At 28.6% G+C, this 22,660-nt stretch overlaps 1 protein-coding gene across 2 annotated transcripts; it reads right to left on the bottom strand.

Moving 5' to 3' along the window:
- Window positions 1–1,266: 1,266 nt before the first annotated feature.
- LOC126858192 (serine/threonine-protein kinase Genghis Khan) lies at window positions 1,267–22,502 on the bottom strand. Of its 2 annotated transcripts, XM_050608305.1 has the most exons (27): window positions 22,317–22,502; window positions 21,779–21,880; window positions 20,903–21,092; window positions 20,626–20,805; window positions 20,253–20,524; window positions 19,128–19,427; window positions 18,892–19,035; window positions 18,691–18,813; window positions 17,918–18,126; window positions 17,033–17,247; window positions 15,943–16,946; window positions 15,534–15,772; window positions 15,322–15,428; window positions 11,683–11,843; window positions 11,214–11,469; window positions 10,666–10,952; window positions 10,119–10,262; window positions 9,827–9,962; window positions 9,311–9,552; window positions 9,033–9,213; window positions 8,749–8,937; window positions 8,465–8,650; window positions 8,176–8,357; window positions 7,900–7,998; window positions 7,620–7,743; window positions 7,260–7,417; window positions 1,267–6,683 (listed from the first exon to the last, which is right to left on the bottom strand). In XM_050608305.1, the coding sequence occupies exons 3-27, from the start codon at window positions 20,973–20,975 to the stop codon at window positions 6,570–6,572; spliced, it is 5,325 nt and encodes a 1,774-aa protein (XP_050464262.1). In that variant the 5' UTR covers window positions 20,976–21,092; window positions 21,779–21,880; window positions 22,317–22,502; the 3' UTR covers window positions 1,267–6,569. The 2 variants fall into 2 exon arrangements, with proteins under 2 accessions (XP_050464262.1, XP_050464263.1); XM_050608306.1 differs by lacking the exon at window positions 21,779–21,880.
- Window positions 22,503–22,660: the final 158 nt, after the last annotated feature.

The raw sequence follows: 22,660 nt of genomic DNA, 5'->3' as shown, positions 1-22,660 counted from the left end.
TACTTTTTTATTTAATAATATAAATTTAATAGTATCAAATATATGCATATATATATATATATATATATATATATATATATATATATATATATATATACATACATACATATATACAGGGTGTCCCATTTTAAAAGTTTCACCCTCATAACTTTTCAGGATCAACGTTTGAAGGAAAACAATTCGGATAAAAGTTGTAGGGAACAAAGGGAGCTATCTAATAGTGATCTTGGATTTGACATTAAAGGTCATTTTCAAGGCTATTTGACTTCAATTTATAATCTTAAAATATCATAAAAATAAAATTCACAAATTAATAACATTAATAACAACAAAAATAATATTTTAAAAGTTTTTAGTAATTTAAATTTTCCGCCAAGAGTGTAGACACAGGCTGGGTTCGGGGAGCACGCTTTTAGCGCTATGAGCGTGCTCTATCCTTGTTCAACTTTCAATAAATAACAAAGATAGAGCACTCTCATAGCGCTAAAAGCGTGCTCCCCGAACTAGCCCACAACTTTAATGGCCTCCGGTGTTCTATTGGTCACAGTCTCTGATCAGTGCCAATTAGTCTCAACGACTAATTAGTCTCATATGATGATAATCATTGGTGAACTGTAAAATGTGATGTGATATGATGCAAGAGCAGCCATTTTCAGTTGAGCAAAATGTCATATCGGGTGTCGCAAAATTCGATATGCTCTATCTCTTTCCAATGAATAATGTTAAAAATTTTTGAAAAAAGTTTTTAAGAACATGTAAATAAATATGTAAATTTTTAAAAACATGTAAATAATTAAGTACTCTTTTAATCATTAAAAAAATATTTATATTAATATCCAATAAGCAAAGAGTATTTTTTAAACATATTTTTAATATTTATTATTCATTAATTGTATATTGTACAATATTTACATACAATATTATTTATTAATTATATATTGTACAATTAATGAATAATAAATATTATGAATAATAAATATTAAAAATACATTTAAAAAATATTACCTGTTCATTAGATATGAAAATAAACATTTTTTTAATGATTAAATAGGACTTAATCCATTATTTTAACGTTTTTCAAGACATTTGTAAAAATATTATTTTTCTCATTAGGTTGATAGTGAACATATGTATGTACAATCAGGGTCAGAAATATACATATTTATATACATAATCTGACATATACATAATTTGTAAAAAATTATCTTAAATTTTATGCTTTTATTTTAAACAACAATTTTTAAACAAAAATTAAAATACAACAAGTACGTATGGGCTCTTCTTTTATTTTTATTAATATAGTTCTACACAAGGAAATATATATTAACTTATTTCACCAAGTGGGTAAAATAAAAAATACAATACATATGTCTCGCGCGCGTTGTTTTTTTTTCACAGTCTTACATGCGAGAAAAAAATAAGAAACGAGTAATATAAATATTATAAAATCTATAGACAGCATTCGTTACGGCGAGATACTAAATACATAAAGTTTGGTTTCCTTTCTGGCTAATAATAGCTCGCACACAATATTTTACAATAAAATACAACTTTTATTTAACGCGCAAATCATATTTTTCTATATGTTTTTAATAAATATTGCAAATAATGCATTATTATTATAAAAATGTGTATGAAATAAAAAGAAAGAAAAAGGACAGAATGAAGGAAAGAATAAAAGAAGAAAAGAAAGAAGAGGAAAAGAGAAAAGGAAAGAAAAAAAGGAGAAAAGAAATGGGAGAAAAAAAAGAAGAGGAGAAAATGAAAAGAGGAAGGAAAGAGAGAGAAGGGAAAGAAAGGGAGAAAGAAAGAGAAAGCTAATCTAATATGCAAAGTAATGAACAATATAATCTTACTGTTATATATCAATAAAGATTAACAATAGAGTGAAACGCTTTGTTTCTTCGACCCTCTATAACCCAATTACTATAGCATTTTTTAATGTACGCCTTGTTCTATAAACAATAAGTAATTGACACCATACGCTGTTATTTTTTGATTTTTTGGGAGGCAAAATTATCTATAAATAAAGAAATTATTTATTAATTAATCATTATCCTCTAGAAGATAACTTGAAATAATGTTTTTCGGTATATAAGTTTTCTTAATTCGTTGCGTACATTGCAAAAATAGTAGTACAAAATAACATTATTCAAAATGTTATTTTGAATTACCTTTAAATATAAAAAAATGCTTGGATTATACAGGATAAAAAAAAGATAACTGTCAATTTATATAAAAAATGCTACTTATGTTCATACAATCTGTATACATAAAATGTGTCTATGTTGTACAGAATACCGTATATTTCAGTATTTGATAAAAACAATACTTCTGTATAATATCGTCATTTTTATATGTGAAACGATGAATTGGTTAATATTCTTTTTTAGTAGCCCTATAAAATATGTATAATATAAATAATGATAGACTTGCAAATCAATTGGGATCATTGGGAATATCTTGGATAATTCTTTACAAAAACGTACGTAGCACAGGCGTGCATAAATCACGAATATATTTATTTATTGTCTTAATCTTGATAAATATATGTTGTAAATGATTTATTTTTAAGTAATATATACTTGAAATCAGGCAGCGCTCTCTTATAGTTATTGAGATATTTTAAGTTAAAGATACATGGCTAAGACTAAAACTGAGAAAAACATTTTTTAAAGTTATATAGTGTCCAAAATATATTGTAAAATATTATAAAATATTTTAAAAATTGGAAAGGAGCGGGTTGATTTCAAGCGCATGTTATTCAGAAATGAATTCTTTACTCTTATAAATCAAGATCAAGGTGATCAACAGTAAGTTTTTGTAAAGAATCTTTCTATATTTTTAAAATAGATTCGAAAAGTAGACCAAAACTGAGTTATTTATAAAGATATATGAAATCATGTTATATACAGGAATGACAATTCCTTTCGTGTATCGATGCATCGATCGCCGAAAAATGACGAGACAATAATATATGAACAGTCGATATTTCTCACCTTTAAACCCTTAAGCAATAATAACGGAAGATAGGCTGATTATTGAATTCTATCGATAAGTACAGTGGTACGTCCATTTCATATCTCTTTCGATTGCCATTGTAGTTCACTTTAAATTCCATTTCACTTGCGTTTACTTTTTAGTACGGACAACAGTGCATTATATATACGATACAATTGTTCACGACAATAATACTAACCGTTTCTTAGTATAACATTTCTTCTTCCATTTAGAATAAGACTATTAGGTCTATAATAGTCATCTTATAATGATAGTTATTTATTATATAGTATAGAGGGAGAGAGCAAATATAAAGGTATTTAAAGTATAATTGCGTAATGTTTCTCAAATGTCGCGCGATATCTTCGTATCCTTATTTAGTTATATTTGTGAATAATTCAACTTTTTAATTTTGCAGGTTTTTACGAATTTTCTATAAATTTTAAAAAATTGTGTTAAAAAGATGTGCACAGCAACATAAAACTATAATCAATGAAATTATAGCAATTTGTTCGAGTCTTTTGATCATTAAGTAATATTATATCGTACTTAAGCTACTGGCATAGTATCCTGAGACAGTTGTCTTCTTGTACCAATCCTTATGATGATTTTCTCATGGTTATCTTTTTAATAAATGTATATATAAATGTATATATCTTTCTTATACTTTAAAATGTATACATTTAATTGTTTCAAAGTGCGTTTCAAATAATTTAATTTAATTAATTTAATAATTTAATTTAAATTTAAATAATTAAATTCTCTCCTTGATTTTATATATCAATGAATAACTAAAACTATAAAAAACCGATAGCAAAAAAAAAATCATTTAATCATAGTTATTAATTACAAAACGCTATGTATTTGTCTGAAATAAATTTGTTCCATTTGATTTTACATCTTGCATTCTCTGCGCCTTATACACTCATTACATAAAAATAATGAAAGCATTGTAATTTGTAACATATACGTCACATTATTTAAAACATAATTCGCATATATAAAAAATAATTTATGATTGATCTTGACTCAATGATAATATTTCCTCGTCTTCATCCTCCTTATAACAATTTCCCTAATTTCGATACATTATACTTAAACGTATTTAAGTGTGATCTTTTTTATATATTAAGTAATTGCCAAACTGTAATAACTTTTTTCCTATATTTCGCACTGGTATTATCAAATAATCCACGCTGAGAGAGGTTGTATTAATTGATTACGACTTCGATCAAAAAATGAACATATAAATTGTCAAAAGACAATACTTTCTTATTCTATTTTCAGTTGGAATACATTCGATATACACACGATACATATTCCTGGCGCGTATCTTTGATACAACGAGGCACCACGTATACCCTATAGCGCGTACAAGTGAGTGCAATAACTTTTCTTACTAACTATTATTATCAGCAAGAGCTCTCTCGCAACACATTACATGATTATTCTATTATTCACACGCCAAATAATACCATGTATAATTAGTGCATTATGACATAATAAAAAACTAGTCATAAGGCATCGAATCGATTCGCGCTGTATCTAAATGCGTCTTGTTAACGTCGCAAACGGAATAGTCACGCGAGGCGATAAACACTCTTCCAAAAGCGAAAAATCGATCGAGCAATTTTGTGAATTATAAACGTCAACTTTATTGAATTCACTTATGAAAAAAATTCCCGCGAAAGAACTATCATCTATTTATATATGCGGTACATTGACGTAAATAATCTTGTTATGTGTGTGTAACATGTTATTATTAAAGAGTTTGTTCACCTTAATGAAGATACTAATTACATAAAAATTGAATATTCTTTGTGTTAACATATTCGCAGTTAAAATTTTGCATAATTAATCTGCATAGTTTGTGAAAAATTCAAAGTTATAAAACGCTATTTTTACGTATGTCTTTACGAGTCAGAGCAGGACAAATATACGCAATGGCAAATATTACGTTAACTTCGTAAATTTTATCACACCTGAATAAAAAACTCATCATTGTAAACTTTACAAATCAAGAAATGCTTCGTAAAAGAAACATAAATGATAAATAACATTCATTCGTTTCTGTGTAACAGCTGGAAAACTATTGTTTTCCACATAGAAACGGGAATTAAGAGCGCGATAGTGAACAAACTCCTTAAGATACTCTTCGCGCGAGACTAATTAAGAATCGTAAAAATCGCGCAGCTATTCCGATTATTAACGATGATTATATTTATATGTTCGCAGCTACTGTTTTTACTTCTAATGTCGAGAATATGTATAATACATTAAATAGTTTATATTTTATTGCTAGTTAATTTGACTGAGATTCCAATTTTTTGTTATATAAAATGCGAAGATATTCTTGTCTCAAGATGAAAAGAATGACAACTATCGAAAGAAATAGATATGGCATCGCAAAACGGGCTTAACAATCGTCAAGTGCGTAAAATATTTACAATAATTTACGAATAATGATTCATTTCTTCGTTAAGAATGCATTATAAATTATTACATATAGATTCTTAAAAACCAGAAAATTATAATAAAACACGGTTGTATTTCTTTCATAAAGAAAATTGACTGTATTATACATATACATATACATATCATACATACATACATACATACATACATACATACATACATACATGCATGCATACATACATACATACATACATACATACATACATACATACATACATACATACATACATACATACATACATACATGCATGCATGCATACATACATACATACATACATACATACATACATGCATGCATGCATACATACATACATACATACATACATACATACATACATACATACATACATACATACATACATACATACATACATACATACATACATACATACATACATACATACATACATACATACATACATACATACATACATACATACATACATTCATACATGCAGACATACATACATACATATAGATATACATACGTATATATGTGTATGTGTATGTAGGTATATATATATACATATATATAAACAATTGCACACACACACACACACACAATGTATTCGTTAAAACGCATTGTTATGACAATATATTACTTGTTTGAGACTCATATACTGTATAGATGATTAGATATACGAATTATATTGCACGACAAATACCGCGTGATAATTTTTCACTTTTTCAATTCGAAGATCAAACACGAGTACTAATTTTCTGCAAAGTACATCACACAAATATCTAACTATATATGTTAGGCTTGGACATAAAAATTAAATTTCAAATTATTGGGTAGCTATGTTTTGGAGATTGGCAATATTCATTAGTCAACGCGATGATTCGCATCGAAATGCCTTCTTAATAATAAAAAAGCAGATGGAGAATGAAAAAGTAGGTAGTAAAAATATGTAAAAATATGTAAAAATACGAGCTTAACATATATATACACATATATAATATATGGATGCGCATGTGCGCATATGTATGTATATATCTATGTGTATATGTATATACTAAATTGATCGTTTTTCAAGTATGCATATTTTGGGTACATACCACTTTTATTTAGATTCCGTAAGTGTTAAATAAATCTACGAATCATACGATGATGATCCATGATCGTGGGCTGGACTCGGTGGCGTCGATGGATTTGAGCTGTTGTTCGAAGCGATCGAATGTCTAGGGCTGCCTCCAGATGGATGCTCCTGTATATAAAAAATGCATATGTATGAAAAGTATTTAACTGTAATTTTAGACAGCGTTTCCGAAGTTTATATACTAATTTTATAAATGTGTTTATAGCTTTAGATTTTTGTTCTAAACTTTTTGAATTTCTTGTTTTTCCTCTTCAAATTCTAAATATATTTCTATCTCATTTTTAATATACAAGCGCAAAAAATTCAGTGTAAAGAATAAATCTTATATTAGTCTGTGCCAAGGATTAATCATTTTTGCTCTTTTATTGAATTACTTTAAATTTAAAGATGAGACTATAATAGCACACAATCATAAGTGCAAACAAATATAAATTTCTCAAGATAGGGAATGATGGAGTTATTTAAATAAATATAAAATTTTTCGCCAAGAAACAACAAAGAAAATTAAAAAAAATATGTTTTATATATGCATACATACACACATATAATAGGCACTCATATTATATTTTTAAAACTTATTATAAAGGCCGATAAACATATAAATTTGTGATAAACTTGTTCTTTGTCTTGTGACAATAAGCAACTGGTAACTTACCAATATAAAAAATAATAAGATTAACATACCTTATTATGTAACGATGCGATACTGCCAAGAGAGAGTGGAGTATGTGAACGCAAATGTATCGATTCAGAATCAATTTGGTCCACTGGAGTGCGTGGTAGAGAAGGTGGCGTAGCCGTTGGTCGTGGTGGTGCAGGACCTCTTCGTGATGTTGTTGAACCTATGTGTATTTCATTTGATTATATTTAATGAAAATGGAAAATATATGTTCTCCATAAACTTTTACTTTCTCTCTCTTTCTTACCTCTTCTGTTATTTACAATATAAAGTTCAACAACAATTATAGTCTACCAAAGTTATATAAATTTCATAGCTACAGTTACATGCGTTTCACATCTGTACAATGCATTATATAAATTTACCATTATGTGGTGAATAGCCAGAATTTCTCGACATATGCGAACTTAGGCGACGTGTATCGGAAGGAGGATGCCTAGGAGGCAGTGGCGCTGGTTTATTTGGTGTTTGCAGCGTAGAATCATATAGCTGGAAAAAAATCGAATAAAAAAGCTTGATACATTATGATTTAGTATTAAAACGTAAAATGTAAAAAAATGTAAAAAAATGTACAAAATGTAAAAAAAAAAGAGAAAATTATCGTCTTATTTATTAAATGAGCAGCAATATCTTCATATTACTTACTCTTTGCTGACTACTGTGAAGATGAGAACTACTATGATGACTCGTATGTTGTTGATCAGCAGTTTCTAATGTCGTGGGTAAATCCAATAAACGTTGTATCTGTAATTTAAAAATATATATGAAATATAAACATGTACATGTATATATAAAAGTAGGGTTGATAAACACCAAAATAAAATATTACCTAATTATTTTTTTTTTAAATTTGACCATATGCATAGTATAGAATAAAAAAGCATTGATTAAAGAACTTTCTAAATGAGTTCTTTTATGTACCTGTATCCCATTTCCTGGACCCATATGGCTGATATGATTGAAATTTGTGGGCGCAGAAATCATTTTCGAACGTCTGTCCGTAGGGCGAACAGTTCTATTGCCTTCTCTCAGTGAAAACCGTCGTCGTGGTCTCGTCATTTGTCTACCACTCGTATCTAATGGTGTCAGATTTAGTAGTTCTCCTAATGCAATGTATAATATTGTTAAACAATAATTGATTAATCCAATAATGTGAAAATTGGATAGTATATAAATATAGCAAAAATTGAGATGTATAAAATATACTTACGCTGACGTAAATTGCTAAGATAAATAACATACGGCATGTCATTTATTATGCAAGACGTAAGAGAGCCCGAAGTATTTAATGGCCGGGCTCGTTTGACATTAAGCGTTTGTAACCAATCTCCAGAGTTACAATCAAACAAATCAATATGAGTCTCGCTATACACTAATAAATATCCTTCGCAATAACCTGAAATTCGCGAGAATAATAAAATCAATGAGAAAACTGACTTGCAATTTTGATATTCAAATTTAACACTTAATATGATTAAGTTAGTCGATACTTACTAACTGCTGTAGGAACTGCAGGATACATTATCTCTCGGTCTCGACTCTTTCTTCCTTGGCTATCAACATATACCGCTAATGTATGGAAGACTAATAAGAATTCACCTCGTGCTAATTCAATGCAACGTAACGCATCCACAGCACTATAAGTAAGAAAACCTAAGAGCGTATTCTCAGCATGGACCAAAGCTGAAAGAAATATAAAAATATTCGATGAAGATAATATACAGATTGTTATAAGAGTGAGATTAAGAAAAAAAACTTTCGTTTTATATTTTACTTACAAATAGGATGATGATCTCCCAAAATGCTATAAATAGAAAAACCAGACGGATAGCCAACGCACAAGCGGCCTTCGGAAAGAACTTGCAGGGTTTGTGCATGACATGGTAACATTAATTCGCGTAAACGTTTATGTCTTGTTTTTGTACGCGTTATTTCGTAGATGATGATTTGAGATGCATTCTACAACAAGAATAAATCGTATGGAGTTACATACGATATACAAAAATAAATCAGTTGTCGTAATGTTACCAAAAATGTTCTACAATCATCTTCTTACTTGTTTCTTTATTGCAACGCATAAGCAATAATTAAGCGGATTTCGGCGCACTACTCCTGTTGTTAATGTAATGCATCCTTTAGTCTCCGCGACTTTAATCCATTCAACTTCGTCTCCATCCAAGGCACGTACTGGAACTAGCCGTACATGACGTTGTTTTCCGCTTAATACAACAATCAATTGTTCTTCAATAACATATTCGAGAAGATATATTTTTTTTCCTTCTCCGACTCTTGCAATTTCTGCAATGCATTATAATTTGTACTTAATTTATATTATAAGATACAATCATTTATACTGCTACTTATGAATACTTTTTATAAATAAAAAATATCTTTTATATATTTTATATATTATATATATATATATATATATATATATATATATATATATATATAAAATATATAAAATAAAATATATAAAATATATAAAAGATGTTTTATATATATATATATATATATATTTTTTTTTTTTTATAATAAAAGTCTACAATGCAAAATATCTCAGATAACTTACCACTACGATCTAAATCTAAACAGAAGAGACCTTCTTCTGTACCAATGACTAGACGATCCGGATCAATAATTGCTCCTGACATTACATTTTTTATGAATGCCAAGGTATTGTCCAACAGTTCTTTCGCTCTAAAAATCTACAACAAAAGAGAAAAATATGAATTAATAAAGTACTAATATTCGTAAAAAATAAATACAGGATTTAAAAAGTTCTCTTAATGATAAGTTTTCGAAGATATAAAGAAAAAACATATTTATTACAGATGTAATTACAGATGTAATTAAATATATACCGTTGTGTTTGGAAGATTGTTCCTCTTTAAAATCCTATGAAGCTCGCTTAAAGCTACTACCCATTTTGTCTTTTCGCTTTCTGTATCTGCCAACATTAACGTATGATTTCTCAATCCAGGAGGCTCCAATAGCGACGTTGTTATCTAAATCAAAATAAAAACCATTTATTATATGCAAAAAATAATGCACAATAAACTTCCAATTATATGCCTAATTTGAGAACAAAATTATCGCGTAAAATGAAAATAATGAGCCCAAATTGTCAAAGTGTAATATTATGTCAAGTAATACTACAATCAAAATAATTTAATCAAAAATAAGTTAATCAGAATTTATTAATTAATATGCAGAAGACAATTCATCAATTATTTTTTTTTTATTTCTATTACGCAAATATAAACGTTCTTATTGTATATTTCCAATCTACAATTTTCCCAAAGAACAATAACTAAATGCAAAATTTTTGCAAATTGATTGATTTTGAAAAATATAATAAATATAAGAATCTATTGTATAATTACAATTAAAATATCAAAAAACTTTTACCCTAAATATACATGGAATATCCTTTTTTGTAGCATGGATTACATCAGAATCACGAACCGAGCTCACACTAAATTCTTCATCTCGCATATCTAGTACTTGCGAAACATATACAGATGGCAAAGCATTGCGATCTGGTGAAATATCATAGAGAAATAATTTGAAGTCGCAGACTACAACGAATTGGCGAACCCAACCCTTCTTGACACCACCCATTTTTGGCACTTTGACATATCCTTCATATGCAGTTCCTATCCCTCTTGTAGGATCAATTCCCAATGGTCGTTTTGCTGAAACAATACGTCACAAAATATAAAAAAAAGCTTACATAACAAGAAATTGCGATGATATCGTAAAGATAGAGGAGATGTGACTTAAATAATATATTTTGAATGTAACAAGTTTTTTAAAAATTGAATGTTACAGTTTATATATATAACGAAGAAATAAATAAAGATGCTATCTGAAATTGGAAGATTTTCACAAAATATCTCAAAGTGAAATTACATTGCATTATAAAAATTTGCATAAACTATTTTAGTATTACTTACTTTGATCATGGGGTACAGGACACATTGGAGGTACTTTATCGCAACAAGGCATATGGCATGCAAAGCCACACACTTCGCATACAACTCCTTGCCTAGTTAATCCAACCATTAAAGATGTACAATGATTACACTTCGTGGGTGCCGAGAATGTCCGTACGAGAAACTGATGTGATTTAGGCTTTGGTTGCAAATTAGTTTGACCATGAGTAGATGAAGACTTGTTCATAAGTTCATGAGATAGTGGTGATGTTGGATCCTAAAAAAAAAAGAATAAAATTAAGCTATATATATAGCACATTATTAAATTCTATTTTATTTGTCTCTTGTGTTCTAAAAATTATTATTTATACCTTATTAAAAAAATAGTTCGTTTCTGTATCAATCCGTTTTTCTTATAGGACGAGGATTATTAATTAACTCGTTTGTAATTTCTTTCTTTAATTCATCAAATGCATATTAAGATACTTACGATACTAAGTTCAGACAAATTACTTTTGCTGCTTGTAATACTAGGTGCACGATTGTCTTCGATGTCACCTTCTACACTGTCGACGCTTCCATGACGTGTACTACCTGTCTCTTTAAGAAAGTGCTCGAGATATGACATCTGTGATGTAGGACGCTCTAAAACTAAAATAAAAAAAATGGACTTAAAATTTTAAAATTACAAATATTTATAAAACTTGTAAAACATTTGCGAAAACAGGTGTAAAAGAAATAACACAATCATCCTGGTATTAAAAATTCGGCATCTAATATTAAACATTCACATATAATATCTTACCTGAAAATTAATGGTAAACTATTTAGCACAACATTTATATATAATTTATACATGCTTCTCTGCTAGCCAAAAAGAGAATAACAGCAGTAATTATGAATTTTAGTATTACATAAAAATAGTAGTATATGTACAAAAATAATATATACATAAAAATATAGAAATACATGCTTCATTATAGCAGATATAATTATATAATATAAATATGACTATTATAAAATGTGATAAAATTGCCCTAACAAAAAAGGAGCTTAGAAACATTACAAGTTTTAGCTAGTATTAGTACGCGAAACATAATTCATGCAGCACATCTATTAATAGTTTAATTAAAATAATCAATCAATTATATTATAGAAAAATAATTAAAACTAATATCATTAAGGAACGAAATTTATAAAACCTGTCAACACTATCATAACTTAAACAGAAATGTCATTGGGCGTACACAATATAATCGTTTTCTTATTATAAGTGTTAAGAGTAGCACAGTGCTATGTTTTTGCTAAATGTGGAAGGACAAAGCGAAAAAGATTGTACAAATGGACACAGTTAAGAATCTTATTTTCCAGATTTTCTACTAAAGAAAATGGAAGATATAAAGATATAAAAGATATATAAAAAAATAGCTTATGCAACATAGTCCTGTGCTGCATAATTAGCAGTAAAATATTCAATCCAAAATCGCTCTCTTTTGCTGCCACATCATTTACCGGGTGGCGATACGATGGCGATGGCATTCTGATTGATGAATGTGTTGACTGGAACGAATCTATTTAATAAGCGACAAGTCGTGATGCGGGGGACACGCATTACTGGTAAGGGTGACGACGGCTGATGTACGATGATACGTTGGGGTTTGGTGCTAACGATGTTTGGAGATTTGCTTGATGTATCGCTGGATGAGACAGCTGTCACAAATATAGTTTGAAGATGAGCAATAAGAGGCCCCACACGCAGCTCGTTACGCCAATAAACAGAGGCACTTTGTAGTCTAGAAATCAGAATCGCATACCGTACTGGAGAATCGAATTATTATACTAGATAGATCCCAGATAACGATCTCTATAATTCAATATGAACAAAAGTTTTTAATGCACGTGTAAAATTATAAATTTTGTCGCACATAGCAGGTTCACAAAGCTATTTTTTGTAATCAAGAAGAATTTCAATAACGTGTATTCAACCGGTAAATGAAATTATTACATTGAATAACGACCGTAATAATAACAATTTAGTGATAATTGTCTTTTATATATCGATATAACAAATATATAATTATCTTTTCAGTAATAAAATCTTATCTATTTGCTAGCATTTTCGTATTCTCGAGTAGATTAATATATTTATAATATAAAAATTAAAATATATTGTGATCAATAAATAAAAAAGAGACCACAGTAACTTATAGACTCTCCTTTGGTATTTTAAATATATTATAAATAAACACATCACATATAAATTGTTCGTGTAACATTTATCGAACAACGCCGATTTTTTTTGAATTGTGATAATAAAGATGGAGACCAAAATACTTTAATTTTGAAATAATTATTAATAATGCTAATGACAATTAATCGATTACCTATAACATTTTTTTCTCTTCCTCTGTTAAAGAGAAACTTTTTAAATACGGTCTTGTAAAAAAATAAATAATAATTATTAATTTCACGCTCAGAACTAAAAAAATTAAAAAACAGAGCTTGAAAAAAAATATAAAAGAAAAAATTAAACAGTGTAAAGCAAGATAAAATAATAAAAAAAAATGGTTGAATATGTTCAGAAATTTCTTTATAAACGATAAAACTCAATATTCAATTTTTCTAAAGGTGCCCCTAAAATGTATTCAGTTTTACTTTGTAATTAATAAAAAAGAAATAAAAATTATTATTAAGATCCATTACCAATGTTACATTATCATTTTCAATAATTATATTTATAATTTATAATTAAATTTGTAATATTTTAACGTTTTCAAACGTTTTATTGCCTAAACTGATATTCTTACAAAAAAAAGTAAAAGTATTATTTTACTGCTGTACTGGTGGCACATTATTTTTACCTCAATTTAATATCAAAATCCCCGTGTAGAGTAAAAAAAAAATAGTGTCGTATTCTTTGAAAATCGCACATATGTAATATTCTAATCTCATTCAACTCTGTAAAGTAATACTTTTTAGATATGTATTGATTTTAAAAAATATTTTCTCTCAAAAACTGAAAATTTTTTCCTATAACAGATATTTAAGGCCAATTTCTTCGTTTATTTATAATTAAAAATAGGAAACATTAGAGAGTGAACAGAATTATAAATTAATAAACAAATAATATTGCATATGAGCAACTATTTCATATTCCTACTAAATTACATTGGCTCAAAGATATGCATGCAAAAGCCGTCACCGAAAATGCAAGTATAATTATATAGAAACCTCCAGAAGATTAAAATATCCTATATAAAAAAAAGTGTACGTATGTGTGCACGCGCGTGTGGGCGTGCATACATGCGTGTGTGTAAGATCTACTTTCTTTTGACTCCAAGTGTAAATTTGTTTATTTTATTCAGATTATTTTAATCTTGAAATAAAAGGCTTTGATATTTATAACTGGAAATAGAGATTGAGCTAATTAAGAGCCAAACGCGTTAAAACAATGTATAAAATATTGTGATTGTTGAGGTATATTTATTGAACGTTTTGATCCTAGATTTTATAGTTGTGTCTTGTTTCCTTGTGGCTACCGGTGTCACGTCTCACGACATAGTTCGAATTTTCACGAAGTTATACAAAACCAGAACCAATCTTTCGTCCTTTACGGCTAAAAATGGAAAAAAGCGCAGTATATATTCGCACGTCCATGAAAATTGTGGGGCGTCACAGATATATACATGCTTCCATTAACATTATTTGCTGAGAATAGTAATAAATGAGAACTGAAATGTCCAATAAATATTTCTCAACAATTACAATACGCATTGTTTACTGCGCTCTTAATTAGCCCAATCTCCGCTGCCGGATATTCTTTTTGAAATTTCTATATAATTCCTATATAAGTTAAAAAATATTGATTTGTAAATGTAATGTGTGACATACCCTCTATATGTTTCTATGGCGTGCGCGCGCGCATGCATGTGTATGTCAATAACATCTTTATAGAACAAAATCAGAACTTAGGATATGTTCAATGCTTGAATAAAGATTAACACATCCACAAATTAAGTACATATCATGTACAATTGCAATTTGAATAAAGTGTAGATACAATATTCCCATAATATACAAAGTTTTGTGTATTTCTTGCTTCGCATGTTATTAATTAAAATGTACTTACAGCCATCACCGGTATCGAGGCGTGCTTGCAATTCTTTTATTTGCATATCTTTTCGCTTCAATTCGTGTGACATGGTATCTAATCGCTGTTTAAGATCCTTTAGTTCTCTAAAAAAAAAAAGAAAGAAAAGAGAAATGAAACAAAGATATCTAATATGTCGTCTTTGACATGCAAGTTTTCATGCACAAATCTTCAATGAAAAATTTAATTACTTTTGTGCAGCTATCAAATCTGATCTAGTCTTAGTGAGTTCCTCTGAAATTGCTTGCTTCGCTTGTATTTCACTCTGTAAGGAGCTCTGCAAGTTCAAGAGTTCCATTTTATCGAGTTTCTGCGACCGACGATTTCTCCAATTTTTATCGGTCAGAGTGGTTCCACTCCCAACACTACCGCTTATTCCACCTGAGTGTTTTAAGAATTCTAATTCTTCTGTCATTTTTGTGGCTAAAGCCTGAAATTGAATTTTTTTTTTTTTTTGTAAACAGGCTAACAAAAATCTCTCTCCCTCTCTCTCTCTCTCTCTCTACGCACGCACGCACGCACGTGCTTGTTATCATCTTTAGTGACTGTTCATTAAAAATATTTAGGAAGATAAATATTAAATTATACATGTGTACAAACCTGTAAATATCCACGAGCGTCTTTTTCATCCGATACCCATTGAATAATTTCGGTAATTTGAGCTTCCCATTGCGCGATTGCTTCTTTTTTATTTCTTAACTCTTCATATTCATCTTCCAGTTGTCTTCTTTCGCCTTGTAATCTATTAACACTATCGGTGAGAGCACTGAGCTCTAATACAAGCTTCTTATTCTCTTCGACTAGCATAATCTTTTCCCTCTCGTGACGTCTATTTAATTCGCTTATAGTTTCTTCACTATCTGTGATATTTTCCAATCTTGCAGCATCCAACTTCTCTTTTGTAAGTTGTACTTCTCTTTCTAATAGTTCTTTTCTAGTTTCTGCTTCATGTAATTGTTCCTGCAGACTTCGAATCTCAAGATTAAACCTGCTTTGTTGTTGAGTCAAGTTTTCGTTATATTGAACTTCAAGTTTCTCAACTTCTGCTTTTAATCTATTAATCTCCTGAGTTGCCAAGGCATGATTTGCACTGACATCGTTCCCAATAGAACGTTGTCGAATTTTCTCCGTCTCTTCTTGCATTTGCTTGCAATATTCTTCACTGCGTTCTCGTAATTTCCTTTCTTTACTGGTCTCTGCCATAGCCTCATCGATTCTATTTTCTAGCTCTCTGCGCAATTTTTCGGCTTTTCGAATATCATGGCGTAAAGTATCGACTTTCTGCATTGCAACTTCTAATTCTTCTTCTTTGTCTCGAACTTGCCTTGACAACTTTTGCTTTTGTTGTCTCAGCTCGGACAATTTATCCGACACTTCCGTGTATTCCGCCATTGCAAGTTTACGTTGCGTAAGCGCATCTTTTAATTCCTTTTCTTGAAGTTTTAATTTCTCTTGGGCATCTAATTTGTCTTTAATAATTTCTTCTTTTTCCAAGCGTAGACATCGGACTAGCTTTTCGAGTTCACGGAATTTCATCATATCGCCATTATCTAAAGTTCGTAGTTCGCGTGGAACATCCATAGATTTTAATTGTGACTCCAATTCTATATAGAATAAGCAAATTTTATGTCAATAATGTGATTAAGACTAACAAAAAAAGATATTATTGCAGTTTAAATATAATATTTACCACAATTGCGTTTTGTAAGCATATTTATTTCATCTTGTAGCTTTCTGGTTGCATTATTAGAATCAGGTGAGATACCAGGTGAAGAATGATTTATACTTGACTGATTTTTCATATCATCGATAATTTGCATCAATCGTGCATTTTCTTCCTCGAGTATTTGTACACGTTTATCTGTCTGAGATAAAGCAGAAATACAACCCAGATCCGATATGCAACTGTAATGTTAAATTGCAGTGGTGAAAAAGAATATATTTCTAATGTCAATTGATTAATCCAATATATAATATATATACTATTCGCGATATTCGACCATCATATCCTCAATACATTGTAGATACAGCACTCAAATTCATTCACTCAAATGAACTAAAAAAAAAAAAAAAAAACTAGAATACTTTTGTAAGTGATTTGGTTAAACAACTACTATAACTAGTGTTTTGATTATATAAAAAATGTAATGTTTTGAGACCATAAATTATGGTTTTAAATTTATTTTGATATCAAAAAGAAACATTTCTGCTACTAGAATCAGGCTGGTATAAATAACAAAAATTCAATACAAATTCTATTTTTGATTTATAAATTGATAAATAGTTATAAAATATTCAATTGTGTTGTTAAAATTAAATTCACTGAAAAAGTAGGACAAAGATATAAATTAAATCATATATGCATTTATCAATGCAGAATAATAAAAAAGGGGTATTATATTTACCAATCTATATTACTAAACACAAATGATGAAAATACAAAAAAATAAAAACCTTAATATTTTGATCAAGTAACTCTTAAATTGAAACACTTTTTTGTATCATTGTTAAATATATAGAGAATTTACAATGGGCGCCTATTGTATATAAAAGTAGAAAAAAAAATACTTCGTACCTTCCTTGTGTAAAACTAAAACCAACAAATGGTAGGTGAAGCCCGGAGAAGGCAGAATTAGCGGCTGGCGGCACAGCGTCGGAAGTACGAATATCGGTATCATCGACATCAAAATTTGATGTATCACTGGGTGACGAAACTTCGGGAATGTACGGCGCAGTACTATCTCTAAGCGTATCCCAATCAACTCCATTGAACCAAGGATGCTTCTATTTTAAAATATATACAAGATGCGCTTTAAAATTATATTGTAATCATATGTGACATCATATAATACATTTGTTACAAATATTACACATTTCTCATTTATAAAAATAATATAACAGTTACATGTCATATTTCTTGAGATTCTTAAGAATTCTTTAGACTTCATCACCACAGTAATTAAAGAGAATATTACTAGCCACAATTTGTTAATTTTCAACTTAATTTTCAATGTGTGTATGTGTATGCATCGTGTGCAATAATTAAATGCTTTTCTTTGTTAAAAGATTATTTATATAATTTGCAAAAAAGATTTCCTTATCTCTTAAAGATCTTTAAAGCTAAATAAGGATTATAGGCTTTTCTTCCTCACATTTTTACAAAATAAATTCATTGAGTAATAAATTCATTAAAAAATATCTGTAACCAAGAAAAATTTCTAATATATATATCTAGTATGACAGAGATGTGTGTCAACAAATTTTAATTGCTGATTATAAAATAGATTGTAAATGATGTATAAAATATATTCGCACAATTATTGTAGCAAAACTTTGTAGCAAACTTACCTTAAAGTCATCAATTCCATTTTGACCTAGTCTAAATTCAGAACTGCAAATCAACTTCCGCATCAGATCTTTGGCTTCTTCAGAAACATCATATATAGCGTCCGTAGGAAAATCAAAACAATTCTAGAAGAAAGCATTAACTTTTCTCAATAAACAAATATCTTAATTAAATAAGAAAATTTAGAATTTGAAAAAACTTACTTTGTGATTCATAATTTTTCCATAAGTTTCAACTAGGGATTCTGCATAAAAAGGTGTTTCACCATAAAGCATTTCGTACATACACACTCCAAGAGACCACCAATCGCATTCAGGTCCATATTGTCCCTGACCATCCTCCATTGCCTAAAAGATATATGAAACCACATATATACATATATACATGTAATACATATATTTGTTTGTAATATAAAGCATAATATGCAAAATAAAATTACCCTCAATATCTCTGGTGAAATATAGTCTGGAGTACCAACTGCAACATTACTTTGTACCGTCCCATCTTCAAATAGTCGTAAACAAGAGCCAAAATCAGCTAATCTGATATGACCATTTGCATCCAATAAAACATTATCAGGTTTAATGTCACGATGCACATAGCGCAAGTCATGTATAGAACCTATAGCTAGCACCATTTCTGCTATATAGAATCGAGCCATATCTTCGGGGAGACGATCCTCAAATTTGCTCAATAATGTCAATAAATCTCCACCACAATAGTAATCCATGACCAAATACTATATAAACATTATGCAACAATCAGATAGTTAATTAATACTTTTTATACTTTTATAAATTAAAATTTATATTAATTTATTAAATTTATATTTTTCATTATTGTTTTTTGCCACATGAATCACATACGCCGTATGCAAAACTTTCCACATAGACTGTTTGGCATTTTCATTATTAAATGTAATATTGTTATAAAAGATATCTTATAAAATTATAATATATTAATGCCTAAATATTATGTATTGTGCACTATCACATTGCAGAGCATATATCTGCTTAAATATTATTATTTTTTTTTAAGCTCTTATTTTAAAACTGTTATTCTATTTATTGTTGTATCAGCTTAATAAATACTTTATTACAGTCTTTCTGGTAACTTATAATCAATTATATAATATTATAATTAAGAATATATATATATATATATATATATATATTCATTTTCATTAAGTATAAAAACAAAATAAATATAAAAAGAAGTAAAAAATATACATATGTGCAAGTATATGAAACCAACATATATATCTACAACACTATATACCTTTATAGAAATGATATTGTAGATTATAACAAATACATGTTTTTTATTTGTTTAATTTTTGCTTTGTTTTATAGAGCATATTTAACATTACATTTTATTTAATAATATTAATAATAATAATGATAAAAAATAATATTTGCAATATTATGAATATTATAAAATTTTATTACAACCAAAATAATTATAGTCTAGATTTTTTGTACAGTGTATGTAACTCACATAGCATGAAAAAAAAGAATTGATCTAGTATGAAATGAGTTAAATATTAATAATAAAATCGTATTACCAAGTTATTGTCATCTTGAAAGGCATAATGCAGATTTGTGATCCATCTGCGGTCACCATATACTAATACATCTCTTTCTTCTCTAAAGCATGCAGTTTCAGCACGCTTTAACATCTCCCATTTGTTTAAAATTTTCATAGCAAATACTTTGTCCGAGCCACGCATTCTTACGACGCATACTTCCCCAAAAGCACCTCTGCCAATGACTTTAACAATTTCAAAGTCTTCTCGTGTCAATTGCAAATTCTTTATACATGAAGCTATTGGTTTCACTATAAGGAGCCAACAATATAATTAACATTTGATAGTTAAATATATTTAATGCTAATAATTAAAATAAATTATATAGTTTACTTAATATCTAAAAACTTACCAAACTCAATAAAATCAGAAACAGTTTTTTCACGACGTAACGAAGAATTGCAGCATTCGTCGTATAACACAAGTAAAACATCGATAAGTGTCTCGATCGAGATAGTACGACCCACTCGTCCACCTTGGGTAGGACCACCAATAAATAGGTTTTCAAGCTGACGTAATTTTCCTCCTATGCCTACAATATATTTAAAATAATCACATTTTTTTTTTTTTATATATATTTATAATATTAAATATATAATTATAATTTTCAATGACATAATAATTATTACCAATGTTTGGAAATCCTTTTGGCATAATATCAGGAGGGGGATGACCATAAAGATATTGCGATGAATCTGACATGTCTCTTTATTGATAAAATTGTTTCTTACCACAATTTATAGTGGATATTTTCATTGTCATTATTAACATTGGTTACCTCCTTATACCACATTGTTATGTTATCTGTGATAAATTTCTCTGTAATAAACAATTTATTATTATTATATATATATATATATATATATATATATATATATCATATAATAATAATAATTTGAATTGTATATTAATATTAAATAGAGTGTAAGATATAGATAGTGATAAAGTATATTTGACATTTTCACAAATTTAAAATATGTAGATTATAAATTGATCTATATAGATGCCTATATAAATCAAATTTTTATTTATAAAATAATATAAATATATATTTTAATAATATCAAGATTTTCAAGTTTTTTTTCATAAAATTACTTAATTTTTCATTTTTGTTGTAATTATTTTTATTATTATGAAAACAAAACATAAGAAGATAAAAAATTTATAAATATATAAAGAAATAAGAAAAGATAAAAATATAAAAAAGAAAGAACTGAAATAGAAGAATATATAGACAGAAGTGATAAGGGAAAAAATAGCAATGAAAGAAAATACAAAAGTGTATTACACAAAATGCAATGTTTTTTTTTGCAAATGTGCATATGCATCACATCATTGATAACCTAAAGAAGAATTCTATTATAATCGCGATATGTTAATTTCGAATATCACAAAAAAATAAAGTTCTAAGTTTTATATTTATTAATATATTTAAAAAAATGTATGAAATAAAACAACTTTTCCTTCTTTTTCATCATCAATATTGTGCATCAATATATGCTTACCGATATATCAGCATGCTAATTAATCAAGTTTTATTCATTTCGCTCTTGATCATTGTACAGAGATCGTTCACATTGGAAATTACGTAACTGCGGTAAAGATAACTAAAAAATAGTTAGCAAAAATGTGCAATAAGAAAATTACATGTAAATAAAAAAAAAAGTGCAACCGAAATAAAAATAGAGTCTACTGAGATAAGATTACATTCGCGGGTAGAATTTGACAAAATCGCAAATAATCTCTCCTAATGATACGAATATAAACGTGCAAATGTTGTATCGTAATTCTGTCAAATAATTTTGTCAAATGGATACAGTATATATACGTCGTTACATGTTACAGCTCCAATAATCGTCCTAGATTTCGAGTTTATAACCTCGTCATAATCTCTGTATACACTGCCATCCGCGAGCAAATTTGTATAATGTAAAGTTTCTCCTATTTCTAGCATATATAGGAAGCTGTTTCGAATAAAAGGGTTTTTTTTTTTTTTTTCTTCGTCGGCGATTCCAAGTGACCGCTCAATTAACGCAAACATACCTGCTGTAACAATGCACTGAACTTTTCAAAATCTTCCTCAATTGTTTATTACACGCACTATGCTTGGTTATAGGAAACTATCTTGCATTAGCCATCCCCAGACTTTATCCGAACCTCAACAATTTAATTAACCCCCTAACAGGCCCTATGCAGAAAAAATATGGCAGCTCTACGTCATTAAATGTAGCCATGATAACTGACATACAGAATAGCAACGCTATTCGATTTTCTAGCACTTGGATTTTCTAGCATTAAACTTAGAGGTCGCTCGAGCTGATTTCACGCGTAGAAATTTGGTGGATAATATACAGGGTGTCCCATTTTAATCTATCACCTCTTTTATC

This window comes from Cataglyphis hispanica, chromosome 24 (assembly GCF_021464435.1).
Source record: "Cataglyphis hispanica isolate Lineage 1 chromosome 24, ULB_Chis1_1.0, whole genome shotgun sequence".
In the NCBI taxonomy this organism is placed as follows: Eukaryota; Metazoa; Arthropoda; class Insecta; order Hymenoptera; family Formicidae; genus Cataglyphis; species Cataglyphis hispanica.
This window is presented reverse-complemented; position numbering and strand designations above follow the sequence as displayed.

Coding starts and splice junctions, on each gene's coding strand:
- LOC126858192 (XM_050608305.1), bottom strand. CDS start 20,975: ATGTCAGATTCATCGCAATATCTTTATGGTCATCCCCCTCCTGATATT. Junction 8,651..8,748: donor TGCAGTTCCTACAGCAGTTA/GTAAGTATCGAC, acceptor CGCGAATTTCAG/GTTATTGCGAAGGATATTTA. Junction 7,418..7,619: donor TGGCTATTCACCACATAATG/GTAAATTTATAT, acceptor AAATACACATAG/GTTCAACAACATCACGAAGA.